Raw genomic sequence first — 20,580 nt, forward strand, 5'->3', positions numbered from 1 at the left:
TCACTTCTTAAAAGAGGAAAACATAGCAAACAAACATCTCATTGTGTATCTAGGAAATTCATATTGAACCAGCTTTTTGCATCTGCTATGAAGTGAAAATACTAAAATAATGTTACTTTAAATGTAAAAAGGAAAGTGTTTTTAAATACTGCACTGCATCGGCTTTGACAGTTTTAATTTCCTAAAACTGGATTTATTTTTTTAAATTCATTTTGTAATGAATTTTTGTGGTTGCTGTGGTGCAAGAGCAGTTAAAGAAGGTACGGCACCTTCAAATGCTACGTGTATGAGGAGCTACATGCAGAGTGTTGCAAGGTACGGATTCAAAATGTCATTTAAGATTTGACCTTAACTTAAGAAAATTTATTTGGTTTTGCAGTCGGTGTTTCGAACTTCGGGTTTGAACACCTTAAGTCAAGTACTGAACATACTGAACACCACCTTAAAATACCTATCATCAGGATCGTGTACTGATGATATTGAGATGAACAACTCTTTCCAGAATACCCACATCCAAGATGTCCAATTCCACATCACAGTGTACAAACTCCGGCCCTATAAAACTAGGGTCAGTTAAAGTTCTGCCCACGTTTCCCACCACTATAAATAATGGAGGTTACGATACTTTTCACAATCGTTAAGTGATTCACAGATCAAATACTATAGAAGCAGAGAATACAAAACTCTTCTCGTTACTTGCATTAGGCATGTCTCCCGAATCCCTCTGAAACACAGAGATTGTCTGTTATTTAAACATTAATTTAGAGCACCCCCCCTTTTTTTTTTTAAATAGAAATTCACAGAGTCAAAGCTATCACCTTATATTGCCATGTGTTACTGATCACAAAAAAAAAGATCCAGTTTAGTAGTAGAGATGCAGATGGGAGTGTGAGACATCGAGAGTGACTTGGATGATGCCATGAAACTCATTCTAATGCAATAAACAATCTAAGAGCAACAAAGTTTGCTTTTTGGTGAAACGTAACCCTGTTTTTTTTTGTTTTTTGTTTTTTAAAAGCACACCCTCTCAATCCTTCCTTCAAATGCAACGCTCTGACATTCAGCAGATGCTTCAATGCTGAGCAACTTAAGAAGAAATCAGGGAGTCAAAGACACCCAAACAAGACACACTACTATTAGAAGCTGTGACCCTTCTGGTTATGAGATTTTGACTGGAACCTCTGTCAGGGCCAACCTGTCGCCCTCCATTGCATGATCACACGCGGGAAGGAAACACTGTCGCAGTCCCTTTAAAGAGATGTCATCGAGGGTGAGTTTCACAGGATCCCATGCATAAATTTGCCGCACATTCTGAGAGACGGGAGCAGCTTCCGTGTTTTGGTTTAGAAGAATGCAGAAATTTTCATGTACCAATCGGGCACTGAGAGACCTGCTGCGAGCGCGGTGCACACGTGGTAGATGCAAATCCTGTCAACATGCAGGCAACGGTCTCACGCACACACCCATAGTAGTACCACACAGGTGTGTGCGTGCATGCATTAGCACAAACACACGAAAAACAGCCGTCCTTTTTTTTTTTCTTTTCTTTTGAAGAGGCTCCCTGATTTGAACACTGGTGGTCTTTATCCCTTCAGACTCCTTCTCCCGTTATTTTAAACTTCTGCTTTCTCTCACTCCTGTCCGAAGCCTTCCGTCTCCTCGATGGCAAACATCAGCTTCTCCTTTAGTTGCTCGTAGCTCTTGTAGGGTGGCAAATCCAATCTGTTGAAGCTGGAAAAGTAAGATTAAAAAAAACATCTCAGCTTGACACTTGAATTGTTCAAGATAACACAGCTGAATGAGCATGAATGAGAATCATGCAAGACTGATGTGACCCATTAAAAATATATTTTCTTGTGGCTGGTCCCCACTTGTAACAACTAACCAATTGACTAAAGCATTTAGTCATTGGTGGCGATTTCATTGGCTAGATAGAATCACATGGGTAGTATGACTCTCACACGATTGGTTGGTACCTTCCAACGCTTGCTCAGTGCAGTGCTTGGATAGGGAAAAGTAATGTTACGGCATGAAATAGACTCGCCTGTCAAAAAAAAAAAAAAAAAATCTACAATTAATCTCGGGTCCGGATGATATGGCGATCCGGTCCGGATCCGGACCCCGGTCCGCGGGTTGGGAACCCCGGCTATAGGGGTTTTATCAACGCCGAGTTAATCTGCTGTTGAACTCACCATGTGTGACTTCTAGGAAGCCAGTTTTCTTTTCCCACCTTCTCAATACAGAACTTCTGGGGACCGTTGCTTCCTGTAAAGTGAAGAGCGTGTCAGTAGGAGCTAGAATGATCGCACACCATCATACTGTAGGACTGGAAGTGGTCTAATCTCAGTTAAACATGTGCCAGAATAAGTAGAGAAGACAGGCAAAGAGAGACAGACATAAATAAAGAATTGGTTTACACAAACTTAAACTTGAAAGGTTATATTGTTGTAATTATTACCCATGAGGTCGGCAAAGCCTCCTACAGGCAGGCGACAGGTCCCGGTGACAAACTGCAGCAGCCTCATCCTCTTCTCATTGTCCATCTCCTTTATAAACTGCAGAGTGAAGAAATATGTTGTTTAAAACACTTTCATGTTCATGTTTACATTCTACACAAAAAGAGTAAAAAAAAACGTTGCTGCTTATGGAATTTAAAGCAGTGTGTGCACTAAAGGCTACTCTTGTGTGATCTGAAACAGGATGCCATATCTTCTTGAATTTGTCAGAGACCACACAGTACAACTCCCACATCCAAATATCATCCAAAGGATAATTTGGATTACTTGCTCGTGCTTGTTTGCAACATGTTCTCATTGAAAAGCTGACAACACAGTATGTTAATGACTCTGTACATTACAGTAATAATAATAAGCTGACTGCTGTTTTACACCGACCTGCCAGAACCACATGATCTGTTTGCTGCTTCGAGCATAGTGTCTGTAGATGGTGTTTCTTTGCCAGTCTGTGAGGTCGATCTCCTGCATGCCGCACAGCATCACCTGTGAGGAAACGAGTTATCAACAATAAATGAATCATTTCATTCAGTTGGAAAAAAGCTGATCCTTCTCCAACGCAGATTCAATTTACAGCATATTATGCACAACCCAGGCGTCAGACAGGTCTTTAGTGCATCCGTTAGCACATCATGCGTCATGTCAATGATAAGAGTTTCCTGTTCATCCGCACCTCGAGTTCTTTAGCGTCAAAGTACTGCAGGTACTGCTGAGGGAGGACCTCGTTGAAGCCTTCAAAGAAAGCCTGTGTCTGCTCTTCCACTCCTCTGGACAGCCTCCACTCTGCTACCAGCCTGCGGAAAGGAACAAACACACAGACAGACATATTACACTCCACCTCATCAGACTCTAAAACACTAAAATAGTAACGGGTTCACCATGTGCTTCATTTTAAAGAAAAACGACATACTGGCCTGAATATCATGTGGAACCAAGTGAACTACTACTGCATGGCTAAATAAAAAAAAAACTGTAACATATCTAAAACAGAACCCACCTGATATACTCCTCCTTGTTCTCCTCTGTGACTTGTATGTCTCCTCCCCCTGGTTTCAGCTCATGAGTGGAGATTTCCCCCAGGATCTCTTTGTCAACGGAGAAGAACATCTCCAGCCCGCACTCCTCGATGTCGTTATCCCTACAAAGCAACGTTAAAGCACACCTGTTAATACGGGGTGGGTGCTGAGGCGGGCACAGGATGTTTTGAACTAGCATATAGAGACAGTATAAAATAAGAAACTCGCACAGCTGTCAAGTTTTTCCATATAATCCTGTTCTTGTGAAGTCTGAAACATTGTGCAGACTGTCTCAGACTTAAAGGGTCAAGAGTTAAGACGAGACTAGACTTTGCATTTTGTGACTCATGGAAATCTCAGAGACATCAAGTAATTACATCATCCACTAACATCAGCAGAGAGTTGTTAAGTGTCTGATGCTTCCAGTGTGTCACTTCTTGTTTCAATCGAAGAATAAAATACGAGACCATTATGGAAACTGAGATAAACATGGATACACAAGTGTATAACAACTAATGCCATCAATTATGTTTTAATTCTGTCACTACAACAGCTGCTTGTTTCGGGGCGGTATTGCCCAAAACAAGCACTGACCAGGAAGAAGAAAACCCGGCTCATCGATTGGCTTTGGTTCGCTAGATAGTCCGTTTCCTTTCCCGTACCTGCACCAGGGTTTACTTGCAAGCAGACCGAGACCCACGTTTTCAGGCACACCAGAGTTTGCTTGCTTGTTTGGTCCGCACCAGAGTTCAGATGAGCTTTCACACCTGCCCAAGCGAACTGGACTAGCCAAGGAAACAAACTCTGGTCCATTTAAAGTGAACCAAACAGTGCTGATGTGAAACAGCCCTTGTTAAATTGCTGTTCACATAACTGTGTACTTACTTGATCCACATGAGGGAGTTGTAGAACTCTGGGTCTATTGACTCCAGATCTTTGAGGGCCAAAGGCTTGTTCAGGATACGCTTGTAAAATGGCAGCGAGAAACCAGTGTCGATGAACTTGCCGTGGAAAAGAGCCTGAGAAAAACAAACAAACACACTGCTTGGTTATTGTTTGATTACATTTTACATCATCCTCTCTACAAAAACCTCAAACTGCTCTTTTAATGAATAAAAAGTGACTAACCATGGCGATGAAGCGTCCTATGAACTTGAAATACTTGAGGTGGTCAGGGTTGATGTAGGAGGCAGGGTTGATCTGGAGACAGTAGTTATCTTTACCGGCATATTCAAACAGGCAGTACATTGGGTTCAAAACCTCATGGGACAGCAGGAAGAACCACTCCCTGTAGAAAAGGACATCACCGAAATGAGACACGGGAACCAGCTAAATGTTAACTAACATATCAAACCACAGGAATCATTCAATTTAGTGTAAAGTTACTAAAAAGAGGTGGAATTATACAAGAAAGGCTGCAAATGCATCAAAGAATCTGCCAATATAAAGAACACTCCAGGTCAGCCTCTGAGTATGAACACATTTATAACATTTATTATGTATTATTATATCATGTTACAAAATGTAAGAAAAATCATCCATTTAAAAAGGAAACTGACTGCTGTAGAAGCATTATCATCAATGAATTAAGCAGCAGAAAGTTAGAAAATGATTCAGACTGTGATGGACCAATGCAGCTACAATGAGAACAACTATAACCATTCACATGCAGCCATTTCCCAGCTTACCTTGCAACGCCTCCGTAGTCGAGGCCTTCTTCTCCAGGGAAGATTATCCATAGTCTCCTTCTCAGATCTTGAGCGTTGAAGCTCATTATCTAAAATAGGGACAATGTATTGACAGCATATCGTAATTAAAAGAAAAAAAGTGTTACCTCTGTAAATGTCAGTTTCAGCCCCCGTGTATGAGAGAGTTAAGGTGACTATAGATATAAGAATGGTGCATGTGACATGTTTGATTCATTAAGTCAGATTACACAGTTTAAATTCCACTAGAAAAGTGGTACAATCAAGACACCATGACTTCAGCTAGAGTGTGACGTCTTAAATAGCAAACGAGCCAATGATTTTAGTGTTAAAACACATTTTCCCAGAGTTCAGTGAGCTCTGTGTCGCTTTACCTGCTGGAAGGAGTCTTCAAACAGGGTTTTTCTGGATACGTTGATCTTAATGTGTTGAGGCATTGCCAGTTGCTGGAGAAAATGGGAAAATTGTCAAAAGCACTAACAGTAGCAGTCAAAAGAGCTTTCGGGTATGATACGGTAACACCTGCCGGATCACAAGTCATCCAAACACAAACATTAGTGCTTTATGTTAGTTTATACATGATGGGTATGAAAACAAAAATGATGAAGTTTGTTTATCATTTTTCTGCATTGTCAGAACATGAGTAAGACGCCAAAAAATGATTCCACGTCTCTGCTTTTATCTTTTTTTTCTTTTTTCTTTTAAATAGAAGCACTATGATTCACCAAGTATTTACATACTTAACGATAACCGTCTGATACAGATTGTGCCCAAGATTTTATTAGTTCCATCTGGCACATGAACTTACAGAAGGATTGTTACAACACTGTGCACTGTCAAAAAGTATTGGGTTATGACTCTTACCTGGCACCAGAATCTGAAGTATTGCACTTTGGCCTTGAAGTCTCGAACATAAGTGATCTGAGGTCCATTTTCACTGTGAGTGAAAAGACGCAGAGACAAACTCTTAATATGTTTTAATATCTTAACTTGTTGTTATCCCACACTGGTATATACGATAAATATACTGGGTATATAATGTTTTTTGTTAAGTTCATATTTGTTGCCTTATTTTCTGCCGTTGCTGATGTAATTTCCAAAAAGTATTATAGTACACACGTGTCTCTGGTTATAAGGTTATTTGACCAGTATGTTACTGCTCCTGTTACATAATTGCATTCTTTCACATTCCCCCCCTCATTCACCAAACTGGTTTTTCCACCACTGGGACAAAAAGTAATTATTCTGAAGTCATGTTGTGCAAATAAGTTATTATCAGGAATCAACTGCAGTTGTTGTTCTGTGAGAATGACAGCAGGAGAGCGAAAGACAGGTGACGAATGAGTCACATCAGGATAATGCGTCACAAGTTCTAAAAATAGAGAGGGATTACAGAGACTCAAAATCTGCTGAAACAGAGGTGAAGTGTGGTATATTCAATAACATAAGTGTCAATTACATTCCTATTACAATCATCTAAATATTTTGTCTTGACACCAGCCCTACGAGTATTGAGTTAACTTCTCCGTGACCGTAACACACATCACTCATTCATTTCTGGCATGTAGTAGTGCCGGAAAGACTAAAGACTGCTACTGAGTGTGACACCAAGCAACATGTATCCCAGGTATAACATTTACGAAGAACCAACTAGCATACGTTAGACTCCTTGTTTCTAAGAAACGGCTCACCTGAAACAGAAAATTGTGCACGATTAAAAAATAATAAAAAGAGCATCCCTGAGAGTCTTTGTGAAGTAAGGATGCTGGGAAATAGTGCAACAACTTAAGAATAATGTTTCTCAATGTGAAATTGCAAAGAATCTGTGGATCAGATTACTTGATGTCTCACAATGTAACAAAGAAATACTGTTATGTGGCTCTGAGAAGGCAGTAAACAAAGTAGTGGAGGACATACAGTGAGGATTTTCCAGTGCGAGGGTCAATGTAGGTGGTCGTTCTCCTGTTGTGATCTACGAAGTACGGAATGCCATCTACAGTGAACCTCATCTCCCAGCCCTCTGGAAGTGGTTTCTCGTTCAGCAACCTAAAAGAAATAAGATGACGTCAACATTTAGTGATGGGTTATTTCAGAGAACCTCAAAAGACACAGCAAACACATTTATGTCTTATACAAGCATAGCACATGCAAACACACACACACACACTTACCCCTGTGTTCGTGGGTCCTCCCACTGTGTTGTCCGTGTAGGGTGATGTACAAAATAAACTCTGCCATTCGAGTCCGTTCTCTTCTCTGAAAAGACATGGGAGCAATCAATCAATCAATTTGTCGATTATTCAACTTCTAGGCACAAAAAAAAAATAATAATAATAATTCAGGCTGACCATCTATCAAGTTTAAGTCTTTTTAAAATTGAGGTTTGGAGGGATTCTATCATTTCTGCCAGGCCACATGTGCTTAAACCTCTGTGGGAAACAATCATGAAATACATTGCTCCTGTCAAATTTGCGTTAATTTACGATCTGAATTGAGATGCTGTGCTGACAAATTTATCCATGACACCAACACCCTTTAACTGAACTGTATTTTGCTTCCCTCTCTGCTTTGTGACGACAATTTGCAATGTTTCTTTCTCACAGCTGTAACTTGTTGAGAGTTGGGTGTGTGATAACCTTCAAGGCTAAAGATGACAGGAAGATTCACTTTTTACAGTGAAAAACAGCTGAACTTAAGTTTCTTGTAACCAAGCTGAAGTCTTCTGATCACATCAGATACTTTTATTAATCTTTATCAGGCTCTGAACCACTTTGTGTTTGTAAAGACCCTTTTAGCTAAGATACTTGTAACTTTATTTGTAATTTCATTTTATTCTTGCTTTGTTAAATCAGGGACAACATTGAAATAAGTTTGTTTATTTAGTCTCCTTACTGGAGTTACAGCCACATATGTGTCTATCTACTTTACTTGTTATATTCCTTTGCGTGATATGCTGTCATGGGTATTGCCCCGAGTAAATGTGGCTGCCATGATTAAAACAAATACCATTGTATATTTTATATGAATCACTGTAGAACAGCAGGACAGTAAGTGAGCAGCCAGCTCAGAAGCTAACAGGTAGAAGGCTACTGCTGGCAAGCAGTCCTTGTGGTAGATCAAGGTCCAGTATCAGCCAGAAGAGGATAATGAAATTGTGTAATAGTCAGATTAGTCCACAGATTAAGCAATAAATGTAGTACATTGAGAAAAATCACAGATGCCGGACCGCTTGATTGTTTTTTGTTTATTTTTGTTCTTGATACACTGGAAGAATGTGACATGTAGCTTTTTACGCAATATCACATTTCTACTGTATCTACATGTTATATTTAACCCTGTTGTATATTAAACTACACCGTGGTTTACATGGAAATGTATGTACAAGTATTTTATTTATTACACAAGTGGCCAAGTGGGCCACCATTACAAAAGGAAATCAGCTTCAGCTGTCAGACAGGTGTTGGAGCTACTGAATCTTAAACAAACTTCATTATTCAGTTCTTACAGGGAAGGGTAATGAGGACTACTTGAACCCGCATTAGTAAAGCAAAATAAAAGTCTGTGTATTTAAATAAGATCTTACCCCATCCATGTGGCAGAGGCCCTAGAGGATCAAATTCCTTATTCTGAGTGGCTGAGACCTGGTCTTGTACCTACACAGCAGAGAATCACAATTAGACATAGGAATCAAAGTTTCTACAGTGCTTGTGTTTGTGATTTGATGCATGAGAAACAAATCGAGTTGAGGGAAGAATCATATAGAAAAAAAAACAGTAACCTGGTTACAGTGTGGACTGATTTATTGAGCAGTCAGCATTAGAGAGGATTTCAACTTGCAAAACTCAAATTTTTCTCATGGAGGTGACGCCCTTCTGATTCATCACAGAACAATCAGAAGTCTGCTTCAGACAACCACAGTCACCAAATTCCAGTTTATTGACTCCCACATCCCCACACAGTATCACATCAGACAGAGACTCACCCCGAATATGAACCTCTGGTTGAACTGCTGCATGGCGCCCTGTAGCTGGCTGCGCTGGTGCTGCCACTGCTCGTAATTACGCACCGTCTCCATTGTGGGCCGTTGCCATGTGGTGGTTCGCGTGATGTGATCGACAAAGTAGACCCGCCCCATCTGGTCGACACGACGCTCCCAGCTATAGACAAATAAAACAGCAGTAGGCGATCAGAGAAAGAAAACTGTCACAATTTAGACCAATGAATAAATCACAGTGATTTTAAATATAAGTTTGTACTTAACATAAAAGTACAAAACCCAGTCAAACTTTTTTTGATAAGCAGCGAGCATGTTACAGGGGTCATAAGTAAATGCGTCTTTGTTGTAGTCGCAGGTTTTACACCTCACTACTAAGTAGAATTTGTACAGACAAACTTAATCAGACGAACAGCAATAAGGAACATGGACAAAGTGCCTGTGAAATGAGTTTAGGTCCATTGCAGAGTGACATTCCATTGAATGATTGATGAATTTTGGCAGCAACAGGGGTATTCTTGTTCCTTTTAAGGTAGTTAGACGGTGCCTTGTAGAGTTTTATGTTTAACTTGAATGTTTCTCATATTTTGCAGCCTAGATTGTTTGCATCAAAGTCTTCTTCCCTACCATTGAAGTCACTAACTAGAACTCCACAAGTACTTACTGTTTAAATGTTACTGCCAGCATCTTGACTTGATTCATTTTGAACTCTGATGATGATTCTGTACAGATGTGGCTAACAAAAACACAGACATAGGAAGGGTGCACAGCAGCTACTGTACTTCCACGTCCACACGATATCACTCCTCCATGCACCAGCTACCGGTAACTGCTCAAATCCAATTTGAGACACTGATACGTGGCCTACTGCACTGTGGATGGCTCAGGTCCATTCTACATCCAGGAGATGGTCAAACCATACACCCCAGCCTGTTCACGATGCTCTGCTACTGCGACTACAAGGTGGGCCCAACTACTGCTCAACAAAACCACGACTGTTTGCTGTCCTGCTTTGCCACATGGTTGAATGCACTTATTGTAAGTGCCGTTGAATAAGAGTGGCAGCTAAATGAATGTCATGTAATGTAAATAACATAATCAGGATCTTAAAACAAGGCATGGGCCAGTATTCCAGTAACCACATTGTTTAAGATGGGGGGACAGTTTTATTTGATCTGCTAAGAGATTCAAATCCTTTAAACTTTAAAAAGGAAATCTGTATCTAAGAAGAGAAAGATCAAAGTTTTTACCCAGCAGGCAGTGGTTCAGGGCGTTCCCACGTTGTCCTCTTTTCCACATGATCGACGAAATACAGCCTGCCATTCAGATCCACCCTCTGCTCCCAACTAGACCACAAAAAACAGCAGAAATAAAATTAAGGACATAAAGAGGAGGTAATGGTGCACAGCATGTTGCTTATCTATGGATTCAACACGGCTCTCACAACATGAGTCAGCAGCAAAAAGCCAATGAAGTGCAAAGTGTCGTCACAATGACGACACTAAGAGAGCAGTGATTATGGTAATGACAATGGAGCGAGTTAGTCACAACCACAGTTAAAACGTTAGATGCCAGACACAATGTTTTCTTGAGACTGGCTTCAGGAGTTGATAAATGCTCAATAAACTTTGCATCTCCGCTGTACTTTTCTTGGGCCGTGGACAAAAGTTATCTCAGAGTTTAAAGACTTTACTTCTGCTCAAATGTGACCCAGTTCCTTTGAAACAGTCTAATCCTCCTTTGAGTTACTGATCAATCTTTTTGTTCTTGACCTTTCTGTTAATTAAGTTCATGTTTTCAATGATTGTTCTGTCTTTGTTCTCTTTCTTTGTTGATTACACAAAGCAGTAAAACCTATAACCAGCTGTTTGGCTTGGGCAATATAATAACTAATAATGAATATGGAAGATCAGATAGCGCTTGTGTAATTTGCATTAGTGACATTTGTTTTCATTATTCTTTAACCAAACACAGACTCAAAAGAACAAAATGAGAGCTGACCCAGGGGGCAACGGTCCAGCGTTCACAGCGGGGACCCTGGGAGTGACAGCAGGGGTGACGCTGCTGGTTGGCTGTCTGGTTGCTGCAGCTCCAGAGCTGGAGGCTGATGTGGAGTTCCTGTCTGAGCCTGCTGATGGACTTGAGTCTGGGGCTGGTGGGGGTGCAGAGGATGGTGTTCGCACTGGTGTATCAGAACCCGACTGACCATCGCTGCCATCGGCTGGTGCAGAGCCGTTGCTGGAAGATGCTGAGGGAAGGATCAGAATGTCACAGTTACATTTTAGATCACAGACACACACAAACAGAACAGTTTTTAAATCAAGCGTGTGTGTTGTTGTGTTGTGTTGAGTTGAAAAAGGAACAACAGCAGACTTAAGAAAGATCAATTTATCTATTAACAGACTTAAAACTGACACATTCCAGCCTCATTTTTGGTGTCGTTCCCGAGTGTTGCCTCATTGAAGTAAACTGGTTTCAAAGAAATGTCATTGTATTTGAGTCGTGATGGCCCAACCCTCAATTTAGCCTCAGAGTAAATGTTTCAGAGTTCAGCCTGTGTAGACAGAAGAGCACCTGACCTTTGTTTGCCTTTTGTTCTTAGTTGAAAGACATGAGTAAATGTCTGACCTGGTGAAGAGGTGGGTCTGCGGGGGGTTGGAGGAGGAGGTCTGGAGGGCCTGGGTGGTCGAAGAGGCCTCGAGCCACCTGATGACACAGAGGGAGACCCTGTGTTGGTCGCTGACCTCCGGCCACTGGGAGAAGACCTGTGCTCTGCACTGTCCACAGCTGGAGAGCTGTCCCGACTCGGTCTGTGACGAGGGAGGGTGGACGAGGGTAAATAAAGCAGAAAGGCGACACTAGTGAAATGTGACTGAAGAAGATACTGTACCTTATGGCATGTTCCCCATTTGGTTGTGATTCCCCGTTTAATTTACCTGAAGAAAAAACAAAGATAAATGACATCAGCTAAAAAATGAAACTTACAGAACAGAAACTTCTAAAATTTGCTCATTTCCAGTTTTCCTGCCATTTTGAGCGACTTGAAAATAGTCAAACACGTGTGCATCTGGCTTGTATCTCCGCTGTGACTCACTGTGATGGTCGGCCTCAGCCGTGGCAAACATCTCGGGGTCGACGGTCATGCCGTCCAGGCAGACAGAGAGATCTCCGACCACATCGGACTGGTCTCTGTCTGCGCACAGCTGTAAGGTCTGCACCACTTCAGAGACTACGTTGAGACAAATATACAAGATGGTTATGATGTTAATGATGCAGGCATCCATTGAGCCAATCAGTGACAAGATACATCATCCCTTTAAATTTCATCAAAGTCAAAGCAGCGATATGCAGTGGCCATTCATAAGGAATTATTTACGTGAAGAAAAAAACAACCAACTGTATAACCATAAAAGCAGCCTTTAGCTTGGCTCTGTTTGACTTTAAATTACACTAAATTGAGACTAAATGAGAAAAACAAGATTAGACGTGCTGCTCCTGTTCAGGCTGAATGTTATTGCTCATTTGTAAAAAACACAGAGCATGTTCAACTCTACGAGTCTTTTTTTATGATAAACTTATGGGGATCATTTTGTATTATACGGCTCTGACATGGAACATCAATCAGCTTCTTGCCATGGGATTCATGCCCAGAGTTCTGTCATTAGCACAGCTGGACAGGGTCCATGCATAAAAAATGACCACGCATGGGGAGTGAATGGAGTCTTTATGAGAAACAAATCAAAAGATAAACAGGCCACAAACCTACCAGGGAGAAAAACAACAACAGCCTGCTTCAACATTTTTTAGTGGAGTGTCTTTTTTTAAATTTTTACTCTAAGCACATCTGAAAATGCTTTTGAAAACACTATTTTAGGGTTGTTGATAGAGGCTTTGATATCTTCAAAGTGTTCTATATTTTTGTTTGACAGCTGGAACACAGTTGTACCAACCTGTACCACACCACATAGATACCAGATAAGACCTCTGTGTGTGCAGGAAATGATGCATTTTACAGCTGCAATAGCAGTTTTGAAATAGATAAGCAGACAAAAGATTCATGGACAGGAATTCAAATCAAACAACAAACTGACAAATGACAAATTAGAATATAGAAAATAAACATAATCTTGGATGAACATGACATAATAAACATTCCATTTTCCACAAAAATTGTAAAAAATACTCTTTGAATTCATAGCACACAGTTTCACACGACACTCCAGCTCTGAGCCACACGAGATTTACCCACTTGACCTCATGATGACATTTTTACAATCTGACACGACACCACGTCTTCATGGAAGCAATGCAGGCCTCTGAGATCAAGGTCTAGTTAGTCTAGTCATGCCTCACAGCATTAATCTCACTTTGGAGAAAAGTCAGTACAGCTTAAACTGGTTTCACCCAGTAGTTTTTAAAATCACGATTAAAAAGGTTTAAAAAAATGCTTGAATATAGATGACAGATTAAAAATGTAACTAAACAAAGAAAGATGTATGAGGAATGTTTGTGTATACAGATATTTTGTATACAATGTAGTGCTAAACAGTAGAAATACGCTGTCTATCCGAAAGTTGTCACAATAGCAGAATTTTGGTACAATTTTAGTATTAAATATATGATACTTGATACGTCTCTTTATATTTAATAGTCCTGCACACACAGTGCTGATACATACTGAGGACCAGTTCCATTGTGTTTTCCACAGAATGAGTGAGGTGGGTTTTATATTGTATTTGAATACATATTTCTAGTAGATTATTTATCATGTCGCAATTTTCATTCTAATTTAATTTAAATTCATTTTAATCCACCTTTTTTAGTGTTTACTCACAAGCTTTACTCTGCTCACTTTGTATCTGTTGAAGGTTATGTGCTTACTTAAAATGTAAAAAAATAATAATAATTAAGCAAGTCCAGTTGCCTCCAGTAACCTTCAATTATCTTCAGCAGATACTATGAGCTGGCTGACTGAGAATCTTCAGACATGTTTGCTCACTTTGTTTTCTGTTTTCTTTTCTCCACACAAACACACCCACACCTCTGCCTGACACACAGCGGCCTGCCTCGCCTCGCTCGATTTCTCTCCCGCTGTATCAAACAGGAACAGTAGTAATTTTTTTTTTCCACAGCAGCGATTGAGCTTCTTGTGAAGGACGATTATGTGTGATAATGTGGCCAGTCGAAACCAGCCTGGTAACGAAGAATATCAAGCCAACTAGGTGTTTTAACTGTTGCGTTACCTGATTGGTGCTTTCAAAAATAAACACTGCATTTGTGTCTTCAACATAATACCAGATCACATCTCTCTCTTTGTGTGTCCCTGTGTGATCGGTAGCCTGCACGGCAAAAGAGATTGTGACCCATCTGCTTCTTAATAACTTTGATACTATCGAATCTGGTGTCAGAAAAGGAGATACTTTAGACAACCGTAATCTACTCAAATACACACTTATTACACATCTCTAAACTTAACACCAAATGTGTCGATTCAGTGATTTTTTTTTGCATAACAGACACCCCCACACACACAAACAGGATATCATGAGGAAGCTGGTTCGTATTGTGAAAGAAGTCAATAGTATGGAGTGAAAAGAAAAGTGTGGGTGCGTGCGTCTGTGTCATACACTCACTTTTCATGTCGTTGGACTTGAGCGTGTCGCTGACGTCCAGCGTGGCCATGCCCAGCAGCACGTCTGACTTGAGGGTCTGGTGGCTCCACACTCGAAACACCAGTTTGCTGAACGGTGTCACGATCCTGTTGAGACAAACAGTTCCATTGAAATGTGCAATGCATTGATATTTTGGGGGGACATAAAGAGCGGTGTTTCGCCCTTTTTCCCTGAGGATCTAGTGTCAGAAAGGCCCCCGGAGGGTGCAACTATCAGGACTTTTTACCAATCACAGTTTCAAGCTCAGTAACCTTTCACTGATTTACTCTTTTTTTTGGCAGGATTCTGGTAATCTGCTACTACCTTAAAAACAATTTACAAAATGAGAACAAAGGTGGCTTGATGTCATCTTCCACCACCTGGCTGCCTGCATCCAGTTATCTGAGCGTTTATTTTTGCCTGTATCAAACTGCTGCTGTTTGAAGGTTCTTTAGAAAGACCCATTTCACAGGTTAAAATAAGGTGAAAGCAGCAGATAGTTTGCAGTCCAGCAGCCACTGTGGCTGTGTGTGCAGCACAAGTCACAAAGCGGCCCACGGATAATAAAGTTCAGATGCTATTCAGGGACAACGAGTGACTTGTTTAGCTAGCACCCTCAGCGACCCCAGGAAAAGAAACACATTTGTGGACACATGGGCTCAGATCCGATTACATCCCATAGTAAACACTTGTTATGTAATAGCTTTGCCCCCGTGGGTCCGAGGGAAACTGTAGGAGAACTATTTTAAGAAGGCCGCTGTGCCCAGCAGAGAATCCTGGACAGGCTAAAATTAAGAGGACATCTGAGGTGTGAATATGTTGGACTGCAGGGAGTCAAGTGGTGAGAGTGCACCGAGTGTACAGTATATGTTTAGAAACAGGATTCCTGTTCCTGAACCGGACACACACTCTCACCACTATGTAACATTTTCCTTGTAGGTGAGAAGCACTTGGAGATAGCATATCTGTTTTTTAAACTGTACACACCTCTCTGAGGTGAAGTGCTGAGAAAACCCTTCCTGATCTCGGTGACTCATTTGGAAAGAAAACCGCTGCAGGCAAGACGCCTTGATCAAGATCATATGCTATGCCAGCAATTTTAGACGGTTATAAGGAAGTCTATTTGTGTGTGCTTTGAAGAAACTGCTCCAGGACAGGACAGTTTACTAAGAAAGTTTTGATGTACAATGCTCGTCAGCAGTAAGTAAGATATTCTTCTTCCCCCAAAGCCGAACCCACAAATAACTGATTTTATTAATTCACACATGAATGTTCGAGTTGAGCTGTTCTTTACCCGGCACCATAAGTAGTAGTTCAATAAGCTTAAAACATGTGAAGTAGTGCAACGGCTTACTGCATCAATAATGGCCAGTGGCCAAAGGGCAGCAGTTTTAGTTACCTGAACGGTCTATAATTTAACAAGTGCTACATGAATATTTTAAGTGCAAAATGCACTGACACACTCAGAGGTCAAACATAAAATGTAAAACAATGTGTGCACAAACAACAGTCAAACCTAAAAAAGAAGTTTTGCAAACAACAGCTCATGTTGTTTTGAGCTTCTTGGAATACCAGGTGACATTTAACACAATAAACATTAGAAATCCCAGCTTGCAGGCAGTAAAACAGACCAAACATCTGCATTTTAAATACTACTTGACGAGTCTGGCTGGGGCAGAATAATAAAAGTTCTGATTGTCATGAGTGTGATCAAATGTCACATGCGTCTGATAATCTCGGCAAGACTTTGACTCACACAGTGAGCGGCTGTTTCCATTTGGGGCTGTGGGTGTTGTTGCATTTCTCTGTTTTCTTGGACTGGCCATTCACTGTCACTTCCACATAGGGACTGGGACCAAACCAGTTTTTCTTGTTCTCTTTTAGTTTTGCTGATAGCACTGAAACAGAGAGACAGGGAGAGGGGATCATGCAGGAAACAGTCAGTCATGTTGGTGCAGAAAGAAAGAGGAAAAGGAAAACAAAAATTCAGGAACACAAAACTGTGTTCATATATAAATAGCAGACATTTTTAATGAAAAAAAAAAACAGGTCAGGGGAACATGACTGCAATCAAATCTGGTTTTACCAGTTGAAATTAAAACCAGTGCAAAATGTATTTAGCTGGGGAGGCGGCGGTACTGACTAGCTCAAAATGTCTGGTGATGCAGTGATGGACAAACACAAAAGGCGAGACAGAAAGTTCTGCCTTCATCACAGCAGACATTTTGTGTCACGGTAAGAGAAGAACAGGTGTTACTAAGGACATGAACGGTTGCTCTGTTCTACTCAAGTGACCCAGTAAGCCATGACAGTGTGACAGTGAGCCGGCATGCACAATAGCAGGACCCTGAAACTGAAGCAGCTAAAATGGAACTCAGCCAGCATTCATTCATTGCCATGTATAAATTATATTGTTTACTATTATTTTTAACCTTGTTTAACACAAAAATAAAGCATTTAATGGTATTTTTTTTACCAGAAGTGGTGAAACCTTGAATCAAACAACCTCACTCTGATCAAGGCTGGAGACTTACCAATGATTTGTAGCTGTGCTTTCATAGGGTAACCGTTGGAAGTGCCCGACTTGGCGACAGTGGCCATGACATAGGGCTGGGATGAAGGCCTGCAGCACGGACAACACATCATTAGTGTGGTGACAAATTGGTTACCCACTAATATACAGCAACAAAGGAGATCATTAAAAAAACAAAAAACAAACAGAAAAAAACACAATGCAGCCCCATCTTTATAATAACGATGTATATTTGTAGGAAAACAATATCATCACTAGGCACAATGACATTTTAACTTTATTTACTGTCCGTTTTTTCCAGCAAGGAACTTGGTCTTAATAATCAAGTTTGGGTCGACACTCACATAATGACTGAATAACAATCAGCGAGTCGCTGTTAGAGGCTGACAATGAAGACTTTCAGGCAAATCATGAACAGTGTAAATATCTCCTATTGTTTCCTACATGACTGACATACAATTATGGCCTTCTTGTTGCCTCGACCTGACCTTTTGTGCACTCACCATATGTGCCCTTGCTTTGTGCCCTGTATTCATGACTTGACTTGACTGTGCACAATCGCTTTCATCTGTTTTGGCTTGAAACACCAGCACTATGTAGGATTTAGTGGCATCTAGCAGTGTAGTTGCGGATTGCAACCCCCTCGTTTCGCATAAAGCCAGCGTTCGGTTTGTCTATTCTGGGCTCCAGCAGAAACATGGTGGTTCAAAATTGCAAGCTCCGTGGAAGAGAACCCACAGTGTCTGTAGATATAAAGGCTCATTCTAAAAAGGTAACAGTTCCTATTTCAGGTGATTACACAGTGATGAAAACATATTATATTCCATTTTTGCCTTATTCTGCAAATAGACTCTGAAACTTGAAGCCTGAAAATAAAACCATCTTTCCCAGCTTTATCACTGTACAAGAATTATCCAAATACACAAGTACAACAAGCCTCCATAATATTGCATGTAGCCCTCAGATATATATGAAATACTAATACTGCACTTACAATTTTCGATGACATCAAATGCTCTTAAGTTGTTTCTTGAAAAAAAGTGCTGTACTGTTTAAACTTTATAATGTCAAAAAGAGAACAGGCTGAGTCACAGTGGCCACTCTGTTAGAGTTACTTGTCAGATCGCCATGTGAAACACACACACACACGCACACACAGAAGTGACACCATCATTTTGGGCAGTAAAAGGAGACAAAGGTCAAGCCTGTGTTCTGCAAACCGACTCCAAAATCCGACCTGTGCCGATGTCCCCGCTCGGTGTCTGAGAGCAACACGCACATCTATCGTAATACACAACAACAATAAATATTTACCTTGCATTGTAACAATCCACCTGCTCATCATTATGCAGCTACACCAGCTTACCACAGAGGGCAAACACCAGTGATATAGGACTAATGTTTGCTTCACAGTGACAAAAAAAGTCATGTTAACAGATATGAAATCTAAAAAATCTGATGACAACTAAGCTGCATCACTGACAAATGTGTCAATCAAAGAGACAGGGGAACACGGGGTGTCAGGCCCTGTGATCCTTCCTCGATTCTGGTCCATTATCGCGACGCATCGCTGAATAATGCATGCTCCTCTGTCTGTCTTATCTGTGTCCAGTGTGAGTGCGCATGGCAGAGCAGGAAAAAGAGAGGAGCTCCTGGGTAAACTTTCACTTTGGCTACTGCTTTTGTCTCCGTCAATAATTAATTGCGACTGCTGACTCTGCAGCTTCGCGAGCAGGCTGACCGCGTTTCGTAGATGAGGCCATTGGCTGAATATTAAACTCTGCGCTCTGTCATAGGGTGTTGTGCACCTGAAAAACATCAAAATACACGTCTACGCCTCTTAGGCTGGAGGCTTCAGGTGTGTTTTTGAGAACAATCATTATAGATAACTATTTACACTATGACTAAGCGCACAAAACAATGGCCCAAACATTATTTCAGCATGATGATTATAAGATAAAGCGACAAACAGGTTATTCAATTACAACGCTTGGAGGAAATAACAGAAAAATTCATGCTTAGAGGAAGACACTGTCATTTTTAATTAACATCCATGATTGGGTTTTTTTACAATCATGTTGGAGATCTGATGGATTTATTAATAGTCGACACATTTCCCCTAAGAGTCAAAACCACCCAAGACAACAGACAGGAAAAGAGCAGCCAGCCTCCAAAACACTTGATCCCGCCTGTAAGTGAACAACAGTGACAGAGGAGGACAACAAACAACACAATGGCAAAGTTTCAGATGACTGACGACTGTGACAGAAAAAGACAGACGCTGTCTCTTGCCTTCTTTGTTTCGGTTTCTAAGAGGAGCAAAGTGTGCGGTGAGGAGAGTTGTTGTTGTTGGGAACAGTGGAAAAGCCGGAAGCTGCTTCCAGAAAGCAAAATGTGTCCGACTCGCTCAGCTCACCTGAAGAAACAGCGCTGCATTTTTTATATGTATTACTGCCTCAGAAGTGTCGTAAAGAGGAGCGGCTTCTACTGTTTTCTACTCGTATTTCGTGCTAAACAAAGCTCGTAACTTTTCCCCAAAGAGCGCAAAAAAAAACAAACCCTAACCACCTTTATTTCCAGCAAACCGTGTCTCCTGGTTTAAAGCGTTTACCGTTCAGCTAACACATGTCATTACATAATTTAATCCAACTGGGATAACGAGCTAATGCTAACACAAGTTAGCCGCGCTGTGAGGATCCTCGGTAGCTTCATGAACTACGCCGACACACACAAGTGTGTGTGTGTGTGTTCAAAGTGGCGGTGTGGTCACCGGAGTTGCTGAGTACGTGTTGAATGTCAGCTGGCCGCCGGCTGTGACAGCCCGCCGCCGTCCCCAGCCCGGCTAGCCGCTGCTAGCCTACTACTAGCTGGTGTCATCATCATCATGGCTGGCTGGCGGCTACGAAAACACACAAACACCTCCCGGTGAAAGAGCTGTTAACTGACACTTCTGTCACTCACCCGGTCTCCAAAGGCGGGGGACTGTCAAACCAAACCGGCACCGCTGCAGTGGACTCGCAGCCCTCGGAGTGCGGGATGTTTTGGTTTCAGTCGGGGGGGGCTTCACTTCGGGGAAGACGAAACTTCCACCATCTTCGTAGGCTCGCGTCACGTGACCGAAACAAGGTGGAGGGGGGCGGGGCTGGCTTAACGCGTCTGCCCCCTCT

At 41.3% G+C, this 20,580-nt stretch overlaps 1 protein-coding gene across 2 annotated transcripts; it reads right to left on the reverse strand.

The window, feature by feature from the left end:
- Positions 1-1,007: 1,007 nt before the first annotated feature.
- itchb (itchy E3 ubiquitin protein ligase b) lies at positions 1,008-20,580 on the reverse strand. 2 transcript variants are annotated; one of them, XM_027288970.1, is made up of 24 exons: positions 20,375-20,580; positions 17,415-17,503; positions 16,637-16,778; positions 14,863-14,987; positions 12,324-12,458; positions 12,120-12,165; positions 11,858-12,039; positions 11,231-11,477; positions 10,480-10,575; positions 9,218-9,392; positions 8,819-8,888; positions 7,407-7,491; positions 7,153-7,281; positions 6,100-6,172; positions 5,610-5,681; positions 5,218-5,306; positions 4,658-4,817; positions 4,415-4,548; positions 3,511-3,651; positions 3,187-3,307; positions 2,895-2,999; positions 2,459-2,555; positions 2,193-2,265; positions 1,008-1,731 (listed from the first exon to the last, which is right to left on the reverse strand). In XM_027288970.1, the coding sequence occupies exons 2-24, from the start codon at positions 17,479-17,481 to the stop codon at positions 1,632-1,634; spliced, it is 2,664 nt and encodes an 887-aa protein (XP_027144771.1). In that variant the 5' UTR covers positions 17,482-17,503; positions 20,375-20,580; the 3' UTR covers positions 1,008-1,631. The 2 variants fall into 2 exon arrangements, with proteins under 2 accessions (XP_027144771.1, XP_027144772.1); XM_027288971.1 differs by lacking the exons at positions 16,637-16,778; positions 20,375-20,580.

The sequence above is a fragment of the Larimichthys crocea genome, chromosome XV (genome assembly GCF_000972845.2).
Source record: "Larimichthys crocea isolate SSNF chromosome XV, L_crocea_2.0, whole genome shotgun sequence".
NCBI classification, from domain to species: Eukaryota; Metazoa; Chordata; class Actinopteri; family Sciaenidae; genus Larimichthys; species Larimichthys crocea.